Source organism: Festucalex cinctus, chromosome 3 (assembly GCF_051991245.1).
Source record: "Festucalex cinctus isolate MCC-2025b chromosome 3, RoL_Fcin_1.0, whole genome shotgun sequence".
In the NCBI taxonomy this organism is placed as follows: Eukaryota; Metazoa; Chordata; class Actinopteri; order Syngnathiformes; family Syngnathidae; genus Festucalex; species Festucalex cinctus.
Window position 1 is genome coordinate 11338368 of NC_135413.1, and position 23960 is coordinate 11362327.

Below are 23960 nucleotides of genomic sequence, written 5' to 3' on the forward strand. Positions count from 1 at the left end.
TTGGGACTAGCTACTGCGGATGCTTGATGTTGATTGAAAAAAAAAGCTGATAGTTAAAAACCTTCACTTTGAGTTTTAACACCACAGCTTAGGACAGGTCCTTAACGAATATTTGCACACCATGGTTCAAATAATGACGGTGTTGTCACAGCCACATAAGCCTACTTCTTTTCTCTGAGCTTTTATTGGACTTTACCTTCTGAAAAGGTCTATATCTGCCTCCGAAATCCGATTCTTTATGAATGACTCGAGAGCTCAGGTCAATGGTGAAATCAGTACACACTGTATCAGTACTCTTACAGTCCCAATTTGAAACGATTTTCTTTAAACTTTCAGGAGTCACCTTTCTACTGTCCAAGCATTACTCTATTGATTTGAAAGGATCTTTTGTAATTTCAAAGCCATAAATTGCACACTTTCGGTCACTTTGTTTGGGTTAGTTAGTATATTTCAGTATGAGTGTCCTTGCAAGTGTCTCTTTGTGTATTTGTGTGTTTTACCTGACAATTAATACGGACAATTACAAAAATCTTTAGGGATAGTGTCGATCCTTCACTTTTTTTTTTTTTTTTTCATGTTTTTTTGCGGCAGTGCTTCGACCCAATGGGCTTTACCATATTCATCCTCCAAATTCCATTTGCTGTACTGCTGCATCTCACCACTCGGCCTCCTCTAACTTGTTCTGCCTCTGCCTCTTCATTAGCGGCCGCCCTGTGTTGAGAAGAGAGTAATCTGAACTATGTGTCCCAAGGGCCCATTCTTTTACTTCCTGCTGTAGGAATAAGCGGCCTATTGATTAGTTATCAGGCTGTAATTGGGCTGCGATCTCCCTCTGCCCTCAGATATCCCCTTGATATATGACACTCTTGACAACCAGAGAGGTGGGGGTTGAGTGGGGTGGCGTTTGCCCGCCTGCCAACACTTTACTCAACAAAATGTCTTCCTGACCACACGGATGCGGCTTGTGCCCACATTTCTCTCGCCAGGGAGGCTTTTCCAACTTGGTGCCAAGGAAAGATCAATCAATCTCTCAAATTATACAGCCAACAAGAGTCTAAGGGGACCTTCGGCTCTCTGGAAAGTTTGAGTGGCCGCAATTTTTCTCATTGGAATAAACTCTAAAATAGTAATTAGACTTTTAAAATGAAAACGGTGCGGCTTACTGAGAAAGAAACTTATATAAGCTGTGCGTAAGTACACCATTCGCATGTGGATAATTGCCTGTGAGGGATTTCAATACAAATTGAGGCTCAGGAAGCGGATAAGCAACAGGAAGGGTGTCTCTGCTCCTTGTGTAAGCATCCACATGTACTGTGAGTGTGCAAAGAAGCGTGACTAACTCTTACTAAGTCTGTTTGTGCATCTTTTCCTCTTTTTTACAAAAAGCTGGAAGATACTTTGCTCTCTTCTCCGGCTTTTTTTCCCCACATAGGTTTGATTCCCCCCTCTGGAGCCTGTTTCCCTCAGGATGCGTCTTTGGGTAGGTAACTGTTCAAATGGTTAACGTTGAAAGGTTTTAATTGTGACTCAGCTTCATCAAAGAGTGAAAGTGGAAAAGGACATCCCACTGCGTTCTCCAGTCAGACCCGATGTGTCAAACCCTCCATTTAACAGCCGGATAAGCGTTTATCCCCACCCTCCTCCCTGCCTACCCCTCCGCATCACATTTGATAAACATCTCATTTCCACGCTTGAAATTGCCGTAATCAAACGCACGGCCGTCACGTGAAGCTTGTTCATCATCCCTCGATCCTTCCGCTCTCCAGCGTACCGACATCCCAGCAGTGGAAGCGCGCTCGTCTGCAGACGTTAATCTCGTGGAGAAGGATCGTGCTGTGAGGCGTGCTCTCTGACAAAGTGGAGAATAATTGGGGAGGATGTGGCTTTAGTGATCATTCTCCACCCGAAAATGACTACAGCAACAGGAGATTATCACATGGAGGGGAAAACAAAAATCTGATTTGCAAAGGTGTTTTTAATTGTGAGTGTAACAGCCTGGATGAGGGAGAAATAAATGACTACTCGGACACAGATGCTTCTTCTCCAGCGTCTCAAGCGAGAATCTTTATCTTATGAATATTCACACCAAAAAATACAAATATTCTAACTTGAACACAAATATTGCAATAATAACAAAAATAATACTCTTCCAGTGAACATGGATTATAGTTGGAAATACAGTCTCAAATAATAAACAAAACTGAAATATAGTGTTTCAAGTACACTTCATTTGCCTATAATCAATATAAACAGATTGTCCATCTTAAATCTATTACTACTACCACAGTTTCTCTAAATATTAATATATTCACACAAAGTACTAACAATTCTCTATACACATAAGATTTTTAACCATTTGGCTATCCACACATCAGTAGTCGCAATGTACGACCATGGACACGTGAGCCCTTCATAAACGGAAATGGCCCCGTGTAGCTAGCGTATCTAACTAGGGAATATACACGGCGATACAGCTTTCAAAAAGTTCAAAATCACACCATTAGTTCAAAACAAACTTCCTATTAAGTTTTCTCTTGATGTTAATGCACAAAACATTTGACTTTCATACCTGGATGAGGGAGAAATAAATGACTACTCGGACACAGATGCTTCTTCTCCAGCGTCTCAAGCGAGAATGAGCATTGCGCCGAGAGCTCCCTCTTCAGTCCTTGTCAGACATCACTAGTCGATCGCCAATCACACTTTTCAAAGAGGCCATGCTAGCAGATCACAGATAACACTATACAGCTATATAGAAATGTTTTCAAATAATATTAATGGTTAAACATTTAAAACTTGTCCCTAAGCTCCTCCCAAAGACGTCTTGCACACTCTCCACAATTTCCCAATAAATCTGTCTAGACCCACATCTGAATTCTGCCTATAACCAAATTATATACTGCTGCTTATTTATGACTATACATAATCTACCACACACTCCCCTACAAAATTAGATGTCGTCCCGACATCACATTTACAATCATCTAACGTCTCCTAGTTGCCTTCACTGTTATGACGTAATAACTATGAAGTATATTATACTAGCTTCAGATGAAGAATAAATGTCCCACTGTTACAGTAATTAAAGTACAGTATTAGTACCCCTGCACATAGTAAGGCCAGTATGTCTGGAATTGTTCTCTCAAAATCGGCACTGGCTGAACTTCTCTGAATGGTAACGGCTGATACTGGTAGGGCTGTGTATTTATTTGTGCTACAGTATAGCATGTTGGAGTTCCAAGATGATCGTAGGTGAAGATTTTAGGAGGTCTTCTTTCTCTTCTCGGAAAGTCACGTCTTTGTACTCCCTCGTCTTCACCAGAATCTGAGTCTAGAGACATTGGGACTTCATTGTGTACTTCCTCCAGGGGTTCAACATCATACTGATTTTCCTCTTCCAACAGTACATCATCCTGCTGTATCTCAGCCTCGGTGTTTGTGTTGGATCCAAGTCCGGATTCATCCATATTCAGTGTTGGTGTCTCTTGGTTCCTGTTTTCTTGCACGTCGTGTTCAGTAGTACCATCTGCAACGGGCATTTGATGCTCTCCGACTGGCTTGTAATAGTACACACTTTCATCTTCTTCATCAGTGTCTTCCTCTCGAACAATGTTTTCTGTAGAAGTCCTCTTCTTCTTTTGCTTGGATGCTTTTGTCTGGATTTCAAAAGGTAAGTGATCACATGGTAATAGCAAGTTTCTGTGCAAGATTCTCAATCTTCCTCTACCCTGTTCAGGTTTGATTTCAAAAACTGGGTTGTTTTCTCCAACCTGCCTGATCACAATGTGGATATCATCTTCCCAGTGATTGCGGAGTTTTCCCGTGCCTCCTCGAGGTGTCAAATTTCGAACCAAGACACGGTCGCCAGGATACAAAACTGATGTCCTCACTTTGCTATCATAGTGTTTTTTTCCTCTGTTTGATGACTTTTTCACATTCTCGCGTACAATGTCATTTGCTTCCTGCATTTCTCTTTTCCATTTTTCCATGTATGTTCTGTGGTCTACGTTTCCTGCCTCAGTTGTGAAGCCGAATAGGAGGTCAATAGGTAGTCTTGGGGATCTTCCGAACAACAGGTAGAAAGGAGAGAAACCTGTAACCTCACATCGTGTGCAGTTATATGCATAGATCAGCTTATTCAAGGATTCTTTCCAGTTTGTCTTCTGTTTATCGGTGAGTGTTCTCAGCATTTGAAGCAATGTCCGGTTAAAGCGTTCAACTTGTCCATTTCCTTGTGGGTGGTATGGCGTTGTTCGCGATCCAAGTACACCACAGTTTCTTTTTAGCTGGGTAAAGAGCTGATTCTCAAATTCACCACCCTGATCGTGGTGTATCCGTGCTGGTAATCCAAATTTCAGGGCAAAATCATTAAATATCCGATCAGCAACTGTTTTGGCAGATTTGGAGGTGGTGGCATAAGCCTGTGCGAAACGGGTGAAGTGGTCGACAATTACCAGTATATATTCATATCCACCTTTACATTTGTCCAAGTGCAGAAAATCAATTGACACAAGTTCAAAGGGTTGTGTGGTGATGATATTGGTAAGTGGTGCCCGTGTTTCTTTGGATGGTGTTTTTTGTTTCAAACAGGAACAAGTCTTTGCTACATAATGTTCGATTTCTTTTTGCATGTAAGGCCAAAAAAATCTCTCTCTGATCAGTGATGTTGTTCGATCAATGCCTTGATGGCCCATCTCATCGTGCAATGCTTTCAGTGCCATCGTCTTGTACTGCTGAGGTAATACCAGCTGGGTTTTATTTGTTGTCCTCCTCCGAAGAATGCCATCTTGATCAATGTGAAGTCTTTCCCACTCACGGATTAGACATTTGCTGCGCAAACCGAGAATTTTAAATTCTTGTCCTGATGGTTTCTTGTCTTCTAGTTTAAACTGCAATACTGGGGCAATATCTTTGTCACTTTGTTGTGCTTGTCTGATTGCAGCCATTGAAAAAGGCTTTTGTGTTTCTTCATTCATTTCTGAACACTGCAGAGAGGAGAATACTGGACAAACCCATGGAGAACTTGAATTTTGAATTTCAACAGCTTGGATTGTTGCAGCAACACAATCTGATGCAAGCTCTTCTGTGCACTGTTCCATCATCTCCTCTATGTTGATAGGCATTCTTGACAGGCTGTCGGCATCCACATTTTCTTTACCTGGGCGATAACGAATGGTAAAATGGAAGTCAGCTAGCTCTGCTACCCATCTACATCCAGTTGCATTGAGTTTCGCACTTGACAGAACATAAGTAAGTGGATTATTGTCTGTAAACACAGTAAAAGTTGGTGCATAGTACAGATAATCTCTGAATTTTTCCGTGACAGCCCATTTTAATGCAAGAAATTCCAACTTTCCAGAGTGGAGATGATAGTTTTGCTCAGCAGCCGTCAATGTGCGAGAACCATATGCTATCACACGAAGTTTGCCATCTTGTCGTTGATATAAGACTGCTCCGAGGCCTTGATTCGAGGCATCAGTGTGAAGGATAAATGGTTGTGAAAAGTCTGGGAATCCAAGGATTGGAGGCTCAACCAGACAGTCTATCAATTGCTCCAAGATGCATTGATGATCCTCAGTCCACTCAATGAGTTTGTGTGATGGTACTCCTTTTCCTTTCACTGTGCAACGTCTTGTGTTTGTCCTGTTATTGTCTGTTGTCCCTTTCAGCAAGTCATAGAGTGGCCCTGCAATACGTGAGAAGTCCTGTATATATTGTCTATAATAGCTTAACAGGCCCATAATAGCTCGTAGATCTCCTACATTTCTTGGTCTTTTGTCTTTCAAAGCTCTCACAGCAATGGTGTCTGCCGGGTCAATTTTGCTACCCTCAGCTGAGACGACTCTTCCTAGATAGCGGACCTCACGTTTGAATAATTCACATTTACTGGGCTTTAATTTGACTCCATATGTTCTCAACAACTGTAGCACTTTTCTGACATGAGCGACATGACTGTCAAAGAACTGACTGTACACTAGCGTGTCGTCCAAGTAGGGGACGCAGATGTTGTCTCGCACTTCCTCCAGACACTCCTCCATACAGCGTTGAAAGGCTGCAGGGGCATTCATCAACCCAAATGGAATTCTTATCCATTCGTAGAGGCCCCATGGAGTCACAAATGCCGTCAAAGGTCTGCTGACTTCATCCATAAACCCTTGATGGTAGGCCTTCCCTTGGTCTAACAAGGAAAACCATGAGTTGCCACCAAGACTGTCAAGAATGTCCTGCACTCGGGGAATTGGTTGTCTGTCCGGATGTGTCTTCTTGTTTAGTGCTCTGTAATCAATACAAAGACGCAAGCTTCCATCTTTTTTTCTAACACAGACAATCGGTGAGGCATAAGAGGAGTTTGATTTTGTCACCCAACCTTGTGCAATGAGGTTGTGCAGATATTCTTTCATCTCTTTATATAAAGGCTTGGGCACTGACAGGTAAGTGCGTGCAACGGGGTCCATATCTTTCAACGAGATGTTCAACTTCAATTTCTCAATTTGTCCAATGTCATCATCTGATTTGGAAAAAGAGGAGCACTCGTCACGAAGCATTTTCTGCACCACTTCTCTCTCTGGTTCTGTTAGGTGGCTTAGGCTGATTGGTGGATCCCACGAGCATTCAGCAACTGGTTCAACCTCCGCATTTACTTGACTCAACACAACTGGGGGCAAATTTCCCAAAATCGAAGTTGGATAAACAGCTTGGGTTTGCTGTACCGTGCCTACAACAGTTCTTCCTGATAACTCAATGTCGTGATCAGTTGGATTTTGCACATCAAGGACAAAGTACGGTAGAACACCTTTTCTGATTGTCACCAAAGTCTCGCAAAATTCAAGACCTTCAGCCCATTGTGGATTTATGTCTGGTTCAAACAGATATGTTGCGTTCTTTCTTAATGGCTGTGTTTTCACTTTACAGTCAATCTTGACAGAAGTGTGTTTGGGCACAATGACTTTTTCTTTTGTTGTTCTCACAGCATAATCATGTGACTGTTCGCTGGTCACAAGATCAATGAAGGCTGGAACACTTTCTTTTTTTAGACTGGGAAAAGCTGAGATTAACGTCTCGTGGAACTGTTCTTTTTTTGCAGCATCCAGCTGTTCTGCGGTGCAGATTTTTATTATTTGCTCAATGACATTGTAGCCAAGGATGGGCTGTGAGAGTCTTCCACTCTTCATCACTAACATGGGGACAACAAGTTCCTTGGGGTTAGCACCTTCTGCAGCTAGCCCAAAAGTGACTTCGATGAAACCTTTGTAAGGCATGACTTGTCCGTTAGCAGCTGTAATTTTTAAGTCATCGGGCATCTCAAGGAGTTCAGAGACATCTCTTAATTGTTCTCTTGGCAAATGTTTCCTTTTCCACTTTTCGTCAACAATACAGACTTGAGAACCTGTATCCCACAGTGCACGGGTTTTGTGGCCTTGTATGTAACATTCAACAATACATCGTTTTCCTACAAGAGCAACAATACGAGATTGGCTGTCCTCTTCTTTGGTACAGGTGCTATTTGTTTTTGGGTGAGAATGCTGGTGACATCGTTCTTTGTGTGTTGACCAATGTTCAACTTGGCATCTTTTTGAACAGTAAGAATCTTTTTTACACGAGGCACATTTTCTCAGTCTTCGATCTGTGTCAGCAATACCACAATTGGAGCAATATTTTTGGGACATTACTCTGTTGCTGGCCACTCCCTGTCCCGTGGGGGTAGCCCTGTTTCGTTTAAAGGAGCGCCTTTGTTCTGTCTAGCTACTCTCAACTTGCAACCTGCGAAAAAGTGTTCAGCACTCCCACACCTGTAGCAATGGTTGCAATGTTCACTTCCACTTTGTTGGCAGCCAATACATTTCCTTGGGAATGAGCGAGTTATTGGGTAGCGGTGCTGTGGCGCAAACCTCTGTTGATATTGGGCTGTCTCTCCTCTTCGTCCCGGCCCTTGGGGAGGCCAATAACTTTGTGGTGGATACTGATAGAGTGGGGCACATTCCGGCACTACAGGTGTTGTCGGATACTGCGTCTGTGCAGGCTGTTGAATTGATTCTCTAATCTGTGCAACTTCAACACTTAGACTTTTCAAGGTAGCCATGTCAGAGCGCATTTCTTTCAGTTCATTTAAAACATCTGACTGAATTTTGCTTTGGTGTTCTGAATTTATATTAGTGCATCTTCTATCAGTAGGTGTGTCAGTAGACTGAGCTGAGTGAACAGTGATTGGACGCTGTTGGGTAAGTAGTTTCTTCTTGTTTTGTCTTTCTGTTTCATTGGCACAGGCAATATTGAGTTTCTCAAGGAGCACTTCATCACTTGTTGTTTGTTGCAGGTATGGCTGGAGATCGCTCCGAATACTCTCACTCTGAAGGCCCGTTAACACAGCATGGAGAAACATACTTTGCACTAGGACAGGGTCATATCTTAGTCCAGATTCTGCTTCTTGTGATGCAAAAATAACCTTTTGTCTCAAATCTAGGGCACGGATCAGGAAATTTTGTGGAGTTTCTTTATTACTTTGAACCTCTGACGTGAGCTGTTTGTACAGTTCGGTTGCCCCTTTTTCTTGGTAGTGGGATCTGAGAATTCTTCTCAGGATAGGCAGGGTTAGCTTAGTTTTACCCTCCAGGTAGCTGCGAAGTTGTAAACCTGGTGCTATTGCCCTTATCACTGCATCAACAATTTCCAGTTCAGGAAACCCCTTACTGATGCCTTGTTCAATTTGGTGTGCAAGACTAGAAAAGGTAAGTTTATCCTTCTGCCCAGGTTCACCAATCTGACCTGAAATTTTGAATTCTCTTCCCCATTGTAGTGAAAGCCGAGGCTGAGGTATCTGCCTAGCGGAGAAGGAATCATGAGTAACACTGTTACTCTGCACATTGACTGCTTTTTTTGCTTTCTTCTGTCGTGATAATGCTAATGCTAGCTGCAATGATTCTATTTCTTTTTCTAAACACTCTTCCTCTGAAGGCTGAATGGCCTGCTCTTCTACAGAATCTGGCTGTTGTTCATGTAACGCTGCCTGGTTTCTCTCTTGTGTTTTAGCACCCTGTTGCAACTCGATGATCTTATCATTTAATGTCAGTAATTCGGCCATGCCGTGATCCTCAAGTTCAGCTAACTCTTTTCTCTCTAAATGCATTGTGATATATGCGATGAGAGAGGAGCGGCTTTTACCCGACACATTTTCAAGATCCAAACCAGCAATACATAGGAATTCACATATGTCAATCAAATTGTCTTTTGTTAGTGTGTATAGTGCACCACCAACTTCAAGTTTCAGGTCCTCAACCGCTACCAACGCCATTTCACTCACTGATCCGTGGACAACAATGTGGTGAAGTTACTTCTCTGCCGACTGGACACTGCAGCTCTCCTGGCACACAAAGTTGACCTCAGATGGCTTGCAAGTCTCTTTCCACAGGCGATGAACCTCCACACGTTATTGTCCACACTGGCTGTAGATGTGTAAAGGGTTGAATGATGATCAGGGCGTCTATCTGGGACAGCTGGCCCTCATCAGATTCATCCCGGACGAGCCCCCAAAATGTAACAGCCTGGATGAGGGAGAAATAAATGACTACTCGGACACAGATGCTTCTTCTCCAGCGTCTCAAGCGAGAATCTTTATCTTATGAATATTCACACCAAAAAATACAAATATTCTAACTTGAACACAAATATTGCAATAATAACAAAAATAATACTCTTCCAGTGAACATGGATTATAGTTGGAAATACAGTCTCAAATAATAAACAAAACTGAAATATAGTGTTTCAAGTACACTTCATTTGCCTATAATCAATATAAACAGATTGTCCATCTTAAATCTATTACTACTACCACAGTTTCTCTAAATATTAATATATTCACACAAAGTACTAACAATTCTCTATACACATAAGATTTTTAACCATTTGGCTATCCACACATCAGTAGTCGCAATGTACGACCATGGACACGTGAGCCCTTCATAAACGGAAATGGCCCCGTGTAGCTAGCGTATCTAACTAGGGAATATACACGGCGATACAGCTTTCAAAAAGTTCAAAATCACACCATTAGTTCAAAACAAACTTCCTATTAAGTTTTCTCTTGATGTTAATGCACAAAACATTTGACTTTCATACCTGGATGAGGGAGAAATAAATGACTACTCGGACACAGATGCTTCTTCTCCAGCGTCTCAAGCGAGAATGAGCATTGCGCCGAGAGCTCCCTCTTCAGTCCTTGTCAGACATCACTAGTCGATCGCCAATCACACTTTTCAAAGAGGCCATGCTAGCAGATCACAGATAACACTATACAGCTATATAGAAATGTTTTCAAATAATATTAATGGTTAAACATTTAAAACTTGTCCCTAAGCTCCTCCCAAAGACGTCTTGCACACTCTCCACAATTTCCCAATAAATCTGTCTAGACCCACATCTGAATTCTGCCTATAACCAAATTATATACTGCTGCTTATTTATGACTATACATAATCTACCACATGAGCACTTATAAAAAGACTTTGAGCAAGAGCCAGAGTGATAGGACCACCTTCATCTTCTTGAAATTTATTAGGGCCCAAGCACCAGATCTTAGAATTGTTGTTGACTGACATTCTTCTGACGAATGAGCGACCTTTTTGGGGCTCTCTGAATGCTCTAAATTCACCAGTTTTTACAGGCACATCTGTCCTGGTGAAGGTGTACAGTATAGTATGCACAAAGCTACCTTGACTTTCGACTTTAATTGGGCAATTTATGGTGGTTTGATTCAATTTAGCCTACATGTGCAGTATGTCAAATAAATGTTCCCCATTGGAATCAATTGAAATGCCATTATCACCGACCTGGAGAGGGCACTCTTTTTCAACTGAACACCATGGTCTGAGATTTATTTGGGGGTGCTGATTTTCATCCCAACCATTTCACACTCAGATGCGAACCACTCCAGTGAGAGTTGGAGATTGCGGGTTGATGAAGCCAACACAAACACACAGAGATGCAATACTGAGGCCACCAAACTGGACATCCTCAATATCTTGGCTATGCCTAGAAATTCTGTCCATCAAGGTTATAAACAGAATTGGTGACAAAGGGCAAACTTGGTGGAATCCAAAGCTCACCAGAAACGACTCCAACTTACCCAGTAATGCGGAACAAACTCCAAGCTCAATCCAGATTTTTTAATACCGTCCTAACTACCAGCAATTCAAATTTGTCCTCTGTAGTTGACCTTTTTAAACCTCACTATCTCCCACCCAGTGCATAGGCCTAAGATCGAATTAACTCCATTTGTGCTCTATAGAGGACATTCAGAGCTTTCCAATGATACCAAATGTGTAGGGGTGGGGCTTTGCTACCTTTGATTGCATCATGAAAGAAAATGGCTTCCCTCAGTGCTTGCACTTTTTAGGGAAGAGGAAAAGTAAGTGTATAACACTTTTTATTGAACAAATTTAGGCTTTAAATGTTGGTAGCATGTTTTCTATAAGACTCTTCAGAACACATTAAAGTATTGTTAGAATTATTTGAACTGTATTTGATTCTAGCATTTAAGTTTTAAAATATGTCCTCTGTAGTGGACACATCATAGCTTAAAAATACAAACTTTTTTTTCAAATATTTCTGTTGCAGTATTCCAGTTACTTCACAAAGATTGGGGAATATCAAAATAAATATGATTGGACATTTCTTTCTTCTTTTTTTTTCTGGTAGTCAGGAGGGTAAAGTACAGATCTTGTGGGTTACATCTGGTAATTGGAAATCACGCTTATTTCATCCTAAACTCTGCACAGCTGTTTGGCTTTCTGTCCTGTGGACATTGTGCATCATACAGCTGCATTGCTGATGTTGGCATGATGTGTGATGCATGTTGGGGGTTGTTAATGAGGCCAATAATGAAGCCAGACAAAGATGAGCTCAGCTCCCTCACTTTAATTGATCTTCGCTTCGGCATGTTTTTATTCACTAACTTCCATTCTCAAGCTCACAAAAAAACAAAAAAAACATGCATTGCATTACATTTTCAGGAATTGTTTTATTATTTTGTGGTTTCACCTAAACACGACCCAGCATATACAAAATTGAATCATGTGTGTTGATTTTAGTTTTAAAATACAACGATACAGCCATGCTCATAGCAGGAGACTCAGTTGGGATGTTGGAGATTTCCACCTGCTGTGAGAGACAATAAGCAGATGTGAAGACGAGAGTTTGACACATGCAAGTCTGCTCATTGTGGCCAATTAGCGGGTTGAAACCTCCTTTACGGCTGGCACACTGCCAGACAGTGGGAGAGTGTGTCACCGGGTGAGTCTCAAGACAATTTCATGCAGTCTTTATATCAGATATCTTATGTACTCCATACATGGCATTTGACGGAAGAAAGTGTGTCAAAATGTTTTGCATAGAGAATAATGTAAAGTGAATTATTCATTCCAGGGTCAAACTGTTAATTGCCGTAGTTATTAACTTTACAAAGTCGATAATTGTTTTTGTGAACGAAGGCACTGAAGTTCTTGTTTAGTGAGGGAGGGGCGACTCATGCTGGATGTGTCACGTGTTGCTGTTTTAGCAACCCCCCCCCACACACACACAAATAAACCCACACACACGCACACACCCCCCATCTGGTATACTGAAATAGTGAAAACAGTTTAGCTTTATTTTTCTACAATTTAATACTGCATAGTTCTCATATTTGCTTCTTTTTAGCATCTATTTTCAAACATTTATAATGCACAGTATTTAGAGGGGTGGGGATCTCAGAATTCACTTTACATGTCTATAAATAAATTAAAGAAGGCAGCACGGTGATGTAGTGTATAGCACGTTTACCTCACAGTCGGGTCAAGTGAGTGAAGTGGGTGAGTTTGAATCCCTGTTTGGGATCTTCAGTATTCCACACTCCTTAATTGCAAAGGTTTTATTTGCCAGTGCAGTCTCAGAGAAAAGCATGGTGATGTTCGTCGTACTTGTAATTCTAACAGCCGCCCGCATACTTTCTCATTCTATTACAAAAGACACAGTTAGTTAAGACCCTCACTCATTCTGCGCGCTGCTAATTAAATGTGTCTCAGATGAGCCCGCTGAGCTCACTTGTCTGCGCGTCCCCCCACACCCCAAGCCCTCATTTGGAGTGCCACCAGAGTTTAATATACGGCATTAAGCGGGGGATTGAGAATTAATATGGAACCAACCTCCCTGTCGGAGCGCAACGAGCGATTAGAAGACATAATCTACGTCGTGCAGAAATCCTTTCGTTTAGTTTGGCTCCACATTAAAAGTGTGTTCTTTGACTTGTGTGAGCGAGTGTCCAAAAAATGCACACCATGCAGAAAAAGTCAGTCCCAAAAATCACCACTTTTTTTAAGGGTTGACAAAATGTTCAATATTTCATGCGGCATTGGGATATCATGGTGTTTACCTTGACACATGGCTCTTTTTAATAAATGCTATTTTTCTTCCTTTACACAGAGCTGGTGTGGCTCCAGTGGTGGGTCTGGAGTTGGCGGGTAAAGTCTTGCAAACAAGGCGCACGTCCGAGGTAAGTGTGCACCTTGAGGGGGAGCCTGCAGGCAAACAGAATGCAATAAAACTAAGGAGTCCAGCAACTGTGGCACTTAGGAGGAAGCTTTTAATGGATGTAACAATTAGGAACGTCACTGCACCACTAAATCACAGTGAGGTCCGGGAGCAGGGTCATCATTATCAGTGTTCTCCTAGAAGGTCACGCCGAGTCTCATTAGCGCATACACACATTCACAGACTTCGAGGGTCAAAGTTGTGCAACAAAATAGTGAAACTCTTCAATGTCAGGGCCACTTTGCGTGCCGCATCATTCCCGTTCTTCCCCTCAGCTCACTAGTCCATCTTAAACGTCAACAGCTCAAGTCTTTTATTCAGATATGATGAGTCCGCAGGAATAATAAATCAGCCAGGGCATTTTACGGCACTTCTAATGTTGTCATACTTCATCTTTTAATGTGTTATCAACGCGTGAGAGCCAAATATCGATCGTGCGTCGTCAAACTCTTTGACAACAATGCAGTGAATAAACACATCTCGTGTTTGCTATTGTGTTGGGGCTCATAAATATTGTAATGTTCATCCACAGAATATCTTGTAATAGATTTTCACAGAATTACGCTACGCACTAAAAGTTGGTGGTATTGGGTGAAAGTTGAAGATGAACCTAAAATTTCAATCTAACCATTCCAAAGTACAGATAATTTGTTTTTTAAATATATTCTACATATTTGAGGATAACAGCTGAAAATGTGCAAAGACTGAGAAATATTTCGAATTCATTTATGGAGATAAAAAGTTCAAGTACCATTTAATTTAAGTTTTCTTTATTTTATTTATTTGTGTGTGTGTGTGTGTGTGTGGGGGGGGGGGGGGTACAGTTAAAATGGGGCCCTAAGATTTACTATACTTTGACCGCAGCTCAAGACACCACTCTCCCACTCGATTAGAATTTGACCACCTTCATTCATATTTATTGGTTATCTGGTGATCTATCTACCTTCTTGACCTTCTGACTTAAAAATCAAATTTGTTTCTTCTTTCTTGCTTCTTTTCTTTAAAAAGCAAATTTCTACAATGTCAAAAAAATGCTTTCAGCCTCTCCATGCTACACATGCAGTGATTGACATGTACACGCATCATCAACTCGCTATATAGAAAAACTGCGACTTCTGCCGTTCTTAACAGGAAACAATTTTTTGAGGGGCCACATGCACTTGTCACTATTATGTTTTATTGAACTGCAAAAAACCTGATGTTAGTGTCAACAAAGAAGTTGATTGCCCTTTCTTCTGTAGACAGAGACTCCCCATGCTTCACTGTTTCATCCACTGGTAAAGAAATGAAAGTATAGGTATAGTTAAGTTTTAGTGGAAAACAATATACTGTATCTACTGGATACTCTGTATGCCCTGACAATGCTGAGTGTCGCTTATAACCACAAATGTATGTTTTTGATCTAACAGGATTTTTGATTTGCCATTACATCTGTAATGTTGCCACATCTACTATCAACTATTTATTTATTTTTTTACCTTACTATCTATTAGAGATTCGACTCGCAGCCAAAAACTGCATTTGCATATTCGGCAACCATTTAGCCAGCAAGTTCCTAATCTACTCAAAAGTGTTCGAATTGTACTTTTGCTAAGAACACATTGCTGTGTAGCCTGAAAAATGAGAAAAACAATTTGAACATAATGGTGAATGAACTACACTTATATAGCCCTTTATCTACAACATATGCTTTACCAACCTTTAATGTGTACACATGGCAATATGTTATGGAATATTCTGACTTCGAGCCAAACATTCGGATTCAGCGTTTGTTATTAATGGCCAATTGGCATCTCAATTGCGTCACGACTGATTCGTGCACAGCTCTATCTTGGTCAAAATGCGGCCGAAGTTGGGATTCCAACTACCTCTAACCACAGGAAGCCAACTGCCAAGTCACTGAATCAGATCGGCTCAAGTCCAGAACTAAACTAGCAGTTTAAAGGTGATGTAGCGTAAATAAGCAAAAATGTGCAAGTCCATTTTAAAAAATGTTTGTATTACTGCATGGCTGGGTTAGCATTGCTGACAAGAAGTGCGGACTGTGCTCTGCATACTCGTACAAGGCTCATTCACCTTTACGGCATGTTAATAAACACAAGAGCGGGACACTACATCGTGCCATTAGCATCTAATGACTAAATATAAACATAAAATACAGTATGTGCGTGCGCTTGTTTCTATTACCAGTCTGGATTTCCACTGCAACATCAGATGGGACACCTTATCTGTTTAATATTTATTCCGAGGCGTCCGAGGGCCCTCTGTCGTACGCTCTAATGAATAAAACACGATGTTTATCCTCCCTTGTTTAATGTTAAATCCTCATGAACAGTCACAGGGACCAAGAGAATATTTACTTGTGTGGAGACACCGGGGAGTTGGATTATCTGCAGGCGGCTTTGTAGTTTTCCGAAGCAACCCCTCCCTCCGCCCCACCGACCCCCGTGTGACGCGTTCCACAGAGAGTGCTCTTATTTACTCTCCGGCCCTCTGTGTATAGGCCTTCTTATTGTTTGCTCTCGTGTGCCGCCACTCTCGAGGGATGTGCTGCTGGAGACGACACGAGATGATCACGGCGTGCGCGTGTTTTCAAAGCACGCGTGTTGTTATAACACGCTTTAACCAAATGAGATTGTTTCACCGGGACAAAAGCGAAATAATCGACCATAAGAACAGATCGGTTTGGATCTTGACAATCTACTCTATATGGCCAAAATCCTCATTCAGTTTCAACTTCCTGTGAAGTGAAAATGAATGTACTCTAAATTTGACACACACAGAGTGTGGCTAACAAGACTGCCAAATTTCAAATGTGAAAAAAAAACAACAAGTATAGGAAATGAAGCTTCAAAACAACGCAAAATCATGCCTTTCTCTCCACTCTCAGATGCTGTCACTCAAAGAGCACTTCTACAACTTGGAAAAATGAATGCTACTAATAAAGTCTCGCATCTTTCTTGCCACTGTGATGTCTCTGCCCTCAACCTGACTGACCAGACTTCTCTTTTGTAAGGATGCTAGATTTTGTTTCATTAATATTTTAATTAATGTCGGTTTGAGATCTTTCTGGGTATTTCGCAAAAATAGGCATCAAAAACATTTTGCCAAAACTGCACTTAAAAAAGACCAAAAACTGACCACGGCTAACACAAGATAATGCCGGCAACTGGGACTCTATATGGCTGACGACATGGCATTGATAAAACAAGTGATTTTAACTTGACCAAATACAACAACTGTGCAGTTAGTTCAAAGAGTTTCCAGACTTTTTTTCTACGGTTTTGTCTGCCAGTCAATCACAGGGCAGATGTAGAACAACAAACCTTTCACACCTGTAGACAGGTTAAAGTAGGGGTCACAACGTACTGCCCCCAAGGACTAGGCTACAACAGATGTACCCCTACCCCCGAAAACAACAACAACAACACATGATTCCAGTGCATATCAGAATATGTGTGTTATTGTGCCATCTTACTGCAGTCACAGGTGCAGTTTAATAAGCTCAAATAATGGAAATGGTTGTCACTATTATGTTGGTTCTACAATAATCATGTTGCAGTGTCAACCAAAAATAAACTAAATTATTGTTGATACGTATTATACACTTCTGAGGTTTCAGGTTCAGATCTCAGCTTCAGCCTTTCTGTGTGACGGTAGCATTTTTGCTAGCATGTTCCTCACACATTCCAAAAGAAAGTTAGGTTCATTTAAAACTTGAAACCTAAGAGCTGAGAGCTTCTTTTTGTGTGTGATAAGCACTAACAGTTTGATACATACTTCTGAAATAACAAATTTGCTCCAATTACCTTTAATCATATGATATTGTTATTATGTTATTATTGAGAGGTGGAGATCGAATAACTCGGCTAAGTCAACCAGAAAAATTGCTCAACACAAAAATGTCTGCTTTAAGCAGGATCAGTGTCATTACCTGAGTAACTGATGGAGTAATCAACAGGATAATCAATTTGAAGATTTGTTAGTGACAGCGCAGCCTTAATTAATCATTTATGTGAAGCTGCTGATCATGTTAATGGTTTCGCACAATAATTGGGAAACAGATCAATATACAAATATGCAACACTTTATTTCTATAAAGCTTTTCCCTTTAAAAAAAAAAAAAGGTTCAGATTTCCTAGAAAATCACAATGCCCCATCACTGCTTAGCTAGTTTTACTCATATGTTTGTCGCTATTGTCACCTAATGAAGATCCTTTTCAGAGTTTAGAAATATACTTTTTAAATGTATTTTATTTTGCTCTACATCACATAGCTTATATTAACGTTCTGAATAAATCTTTTAAACATGGCAAAATACATTGAATTCTTTAACAGCCTTCATGAATTACTCATTTGTGTCAAGAGGGGGCGACATTGGGTTTCTAAAAGATGTCGTGCAGTTTGACCATGCAGCGCGCACATGTTCACCTTTGCTCTGGTTTTTTTTTTCTTTCTTTTTTTTTTTTGGCAACTTGTCTTTTTATTAGGTGTATAAGTGTCATTATTATTATTTCCATGTATTAACCTTTCTGGAGCAATGATATAATGCTTTATGGTTTGACATTTAAACTTTGTAGTGAATGTTTAACTGTTAGATCGTTGCTAATTAATGTGATTAAGAAAAAAATGTACACAAATTACACTAATGCTTTTTTACATTTAACTGCCACAACAACGCAACGTAACGTCTAAAAATTAGACAGCATATTTTAACTGTTAAAACACTATTTTCCAAACGTTTACTTTGTCTCATGAGCTCCTGCAGCTCATTGGCAGCCTCGCTCAATTTCAGATTTGTGATGTCAACCCGCTTCTAAAATGAGCAACGCTTTTAAACTGTGGATAAAGAAAAAAAAAATCTATCAATCCCTGGGTGGAGTTTTCCTTTTTTCTCCACCCTTCCAGCCCTCCTTGTTCATCTCCCCTCCTGCTCCTGCTCCTCCTCCTCCAGCTGCAGCGGCAGCGGCAGGCAACTATTTGCCCGGGACACATACGTGAGCCTTCTCAAATTGGCGCGCTAATCCCTAAAAGGAGCCATGAAGTGTTAAATGGCAGAAAGAGGCAGAGCGGCGCTCAGACTCACGCACGCCGGGAGAGAGGCAGGGAACACCGCTGCTGCTCCACTGCGTCACACCGAAGGGGAACACATAAACAAAAAAACAAACAAAAAAAAGACACCCAAACTTCTCTCCCGAAGCGAAGCGGCGCCGCGCAATCAGTGCGAGGTGAAGTACAGTGGTACTTCTCCTCTTTTTTTTTTTTTTTTTTTTTTAATTCCTCCGCTTCAAATAAATAAAGAAATCAAGCTGGCTCAGTGCGTGTCTCAACAGCCCACTTTGACAGGTGCTCCTCACCCCCTTTGGAGGACTGTCAACAGCAAGAGGATGGCATCAGAGCTGGCAATGAGCAACTCCGACCTGCCCACCAGTCCCCTGGCCATGGAATATGTTAATGACTTCGATCTGATGAAGTTTGAAGTGAAAAAGGAGCCGCTGGAGCCCGATCGCAGCATCAGCCAGTGCAGCCGCCTGGTCGCCGGGGGATCCCTGTCTTCCACCCCGATGAGCACGCCCTGCAGCTCGGTTCCCCCCTCTCCAAGCTTCTCGGCGCCCAGTCCGGGATCAGGGAGCGAGCAGAAGGCGCACTTGGAGGATTTCTACTGGATGACCGGCTACCAACAGCAGCTCAACCCCGAGGCTCTGGGCTTCAGCCCGGAGGACGCCGTAGAGGCGCTGATCAGCAGCAGCCACCCGCTCCAGAGCTTCGACGGCTATGCCAGGGGGCAGCAGTTCGCCGGGGGGGCGGCACCGGCGGGCGCCATGGCCGGGGAGGAGATGGGCTCGGCGGCCGCCGTGGTGTCGGCGGTCATCGCTGCGGCCGCGGCGCAAACCGGCGCGCCGCACCACCATCACCATCACCACCACCACGCGGGGGCACACCACCCGTCCTCCGCGTCCCAGTCCGGCGGAGGCGGCGGCGGAGGAGGCGGCACAGGGGCCAACCACCATCACCACCACCACCCGCACCTGCGCCTGGACGAGCGATTCTCGGACGAGCAGCTGGTGACCATGTCGGTGCGAGAGCTCAACCGGCAGCTGCGCGGGGTCAGCAAGGAGGAGGTGATGCGCCTCAAGCAGAAGAGGAGGACGCTAAAGAACCGCGGCTATGCCCAGTCTTGCCGCTACAAGCGGGTGCAGCAGCGGCACGTCCTGGAGGGCGAGAAGACGCAACTCATCCAGCAGGTGGACCACCTCAAGCAGGAGATCTCCCGGCTGGCCAGGGAGAGGGACGCCTACAAGGAGAAGTACGAGAAGCTCATCACCACCGGCTTCAGAGAAAACGGGGGCTCCGGCAGCGACCACAACCCCTCGTCCCCGGAGTTTTTCATGTGAGTCCCGGCGTAAAACAAACAAACAAACAAACAAACAAACAAACAAAAAAGTTTGTTTTTATTTTTCCCCTCCTTTTTAACAAACCTTTTTAACATTTGCGCGGAGTGTTTGTGCGTAAAGTTGCGCACGTAAGTCAGTTGAGGACAAATGTATTTGAATTTCTGGGTGAGAATGATGATCTGAATTGATTGACTCTCAGGATGAGTTAGTGGACTTTGGAGTTTGGCTTTGCATCGATGACCAAGCTTGTCATGTTTTAATCATTGCTTATCATTTAGGCTACTCTTGTCATATGACAGCAGACATTCATTTGTCTTTTTTTATGTGTGTGTTTAGAAAACTTTTTGTTTTGTTTTTGTCATTTTCAGTCACTCATAACCCCCTTTTCCCTCCGTGAAAACATCCAAACTAAAACTGCACAAGTTTGGATCATTTCTGTAAAGCAAAAACGACTGTGAAGCATGCATGCTGGTCATGTTTTTTTGTTTGTATTTGTTTTATTACATGTCTGCCTCATCGTCCTTTTTGGAATCTGGACAACATCGACGCGCGTCACCTGCATGGACCCTGACACACTTTTTCGCGTCCTATTTGGAGTCCACTCAAATCGGGATGACACTGAAATAAATCAACAGTATTCAGGATTCGCCCACCGATACTTCTTTAATTTAACCACATGAGTACATCAACCAGTGGTCCAAATTTTGCAAAAACGAGCTCTTCTTATTTTTTGTCGTGTTTTGTTCATTTAAGGACTTTAAGCAGAACTCTCTCGCTAAACACATTGTTTGAAAAATCCATTATGTTCTCCCAGTGTTCAGTATCATGCATCAGTCATTGTGATGTCCTTTTTGTGGTCTCAGTGAAGTAGCGGCAACATGCTTTCAAAATGGAAGTGAATAAATAAACCATTCAGCAAATGAATGGGGGGAAAAAAAAATCTCTGGACGATGTTTTACTTCTTTTCTTCAATTTCTCACGGTGTGTGTGACACTCGCCTGCTTTGTGTTGTTTTGTTTGGCTTGCTTTTCCCTCAAGATGAAAAAACAACGACAACAAATCATTTCAATGAGTGAAAGTCAATGCCTCATCAAAGTACAAGGGCAGTGCGCATTTACGCACGGATTTAACGCAGCAAACATTAAGACACAAAATGTGTGTTTTATTTTCCAGTCCACTGTGCAATTATCACTGATTTTTCTAGCAGATAATGTGCGTTTTATTTTATTTTTAGGAAACGAGTTTTTTTCTTTTTAATATTCGGAAAGTGGTGGCCTTCACCTGTTGCGCACAGCAGAAATATGACATCTTTAACCCGATTAGTCAAAACAAAACAGAACACTATAATACTTTAAATAAGATGTTTAGTATTTTGTGTCCGAGCTTAGGCCACATGTGAACGTTGTGTGCGACGGCCTAGTCAATGATTGATTTTTGAGTAAACTTGCACCTTTTTTAACTTGACAAACGTCCACTTGTTGCGTTCTCAAAAAACAGTAAAAGAGGCCCTCCAAAAAACATAATTTCATAGAGATTAAATATGAATTTAAAACAATGGTGAAAATGAGTCATATTTAATGAAAAGAAAATAATAATAATGATATAACATTTTTGTAACAAATTGTAGAAACGTATCTGAAACTATTTTCTATATATTGTAATGCCACTAATATTATATAATTTAAATTAAGTATATTCAACATTTTCCTCTCCACTTCATTAGTCTGGATGAAAAAAAAAAACACCCACACACACAAAAAAAACAACAACTACATGAACAGATAAAGGCCACATGAGGCGTTCAAAGTCGTTCAGATCTGCAGCATTGACTGGCTTCCTGCAGACTAACATGGCTTTAAAGAACAAAGCTGTTGTACAAGGTCACCACGCATGCGACATATGCAGTGTGTGTGTGTGTGTGTGTGCTTTCTTCAAACGTGTGCGTTTCTTATGGAAACTTTGCATTGCTGTGATTAAACAGCTGCTGCATAGCTCTCATCACATTCATTGTGTACACACTACACACGTGCACACTTGGTGACCTGCAACTTTTGTGGTCCTGTGCGAGGAGGTGATTTGTACAACCTGGATGCTGCTTTTGTATGTGGATTCGCTGGCCCACTTTCTGCTTCGTAGAAGCCTTTTAGTGAGTGTTTGTGTCTACTAATTTATGGCCCTCCTATCTGATTAGGTCAATGTAGTAATTCTGTTTAATTCCATTCTGCTGATTATGTTGTGAGGAAAATGTTTGTGTCAGTGCGTGTGTTCTGGTCGAAATTTCACTTCCTGTGATGAAGAAGCAGCAAGCACAGGAAGTGAAACACGCCACTCACATCACACATACAGTACTCAGGCCACATTATTAATCCCCTCCATATGAAGAGTAATTCTATTCGCCTCCACGCCATGTATTGACACGTTGCTCACTTTGCAGTCCACCCTGTGATTAAATTATTAAAGATAATGTAGTTGTCCCCTGTCACCATATTGGGCTTGTGCATTTTCCAGGTCAACTATGGGAAATCACTTTGAAATGTATCAGTATTGACATGTAAATCATGGCAGCGTAGCTCACTTTAATGCCTCGGTATTAACAGCACAAAAAGGATGCGCGTCGCCGTCCATTTGCCGGAGTGCTCGCTGACCACCCGTCGATGTCTTTTATTTGACCTTGTGGAGGACGAGTGGGTGCTGAGTGCATTAAATCTATGGGAAGAAGTCATTTTCGCATGACATTGTCGAGCTTGTTCTGTACTTCGGGTTTGTCATCCCAAAAAGGATTGCGTAATAAATGTCAAAGATGGAGCCTGTTGTTGTTATCGTCTACAGTGGAAAGAGTTTTGCATTACCAGCGCAAATCATACTCTTCTTCTCAATTTGCAGCACAACATTTTGTTCATGTTCTTGGAAAGAAAAGCACACACTCGCTCCATTCCAATCTCCTCCCCCTGATCTGCATCTGCATCACTCGGCACAATAAACATTTACATTTAAAGTGATTTAAATGGCTTGCATTCATGTGGCGGCGCAACACGTCCGCTCTCTCGCACGTCCGTCACGCACACCTGAGCTGGCGCCCTGAGTTATGTGCCATTTATTTGAAACACTAATAATTCAACTTGTCCTGTCATCCTCTGGAGAAGCATGCGAGCGTTTGTGTGCGCTGAGCGGAGGTATTGTGATGGTCTGAATCCAATCCAGTCACAACATGAAGACGCTGGAGTACAAAAGCTCGTCTCAAAAATTCTCCGTTCTGTGCGGAATTCTTTTTGCAGGATACCAAAAAAGTCCCTCATTCCAGCCATAATCATACCACTCTATTTTGATTGTGATGCACTGTGAGACTTTATGTTTGCATTCTAGTTTGTAGTCGTCAATTGAACTGCTTCATACCCAGAATCTCGTGTCGGCTCCTGAAATATGTGGAAAAATCGGTATTGTTAAGTGTTATTAATGCACCACTGCCAACTACAACCACAATAATCACCTCTGTCATTGCATCTCAGTCCAAAATTTAGCATTATAATCTTTGTAAAAGCACACTCTTAAGATACAATTCTTGTTTTGGGCCTTATAGTCAGTGGTAGATGAAATACAGTACAGTAAATGTACATGTGCAAAAAAATTAACAAAAGTATTTCTTCGCCTACTTCGTGTTAGTAGATCTTGCACCCCTACATTAACTTGCTGCTGCCAGAGCGGTGCAACGCTATTGACGAGTGTCACGTGTCTGACAAAAGATTTAGAAAAACAGGGCGAAAAAAAAGTAGCAAACAGTTAGAAAACTAGCAGAGTAAGAAGTAGAGGTACTCAATTTTAAATTTAGTAAAGTAAAAGTAAAAAATACCCCTTCATAAACTTACTCAAGTACAGATACATACAAAAATTACTTGAGTACGGTAACAATTCCCCCCTTGCTCATAGTGTTCTGTCCAATTACCCATCTTGTTCCTCTACTTTTATATATGAGAAACCACTGCGCCCGAGAAAAACAACCAATCAGAG

The 23960-nt window shown here is 41.8% G+C and overlaps 1 protein-coding gene across 1 annotated transcript in view; it reads left to right on the forward strand.

Moving 5' to 3' along the window:
* The first annotated feature begins 18829 nt into the window (after positions 1-18829).
* mafb (MAF bZIP transcription factor b) overlaps positions 18830-23960 on the forward strand; it is a 52801-nt gene continuing 47670 nt past the window's right edge. Inside the window, exon 1 of the mRNA XM_077515819.1 lies at positions 18830-19951. Coding sequence (XP_077371945.1) covers positions 18948-19951 — 1004 coding nt within the window. The 5' untranslated portion in view covers positions 18830-18947. The remainder of the gene's footprint in view (positions 19952-23960) is intronic.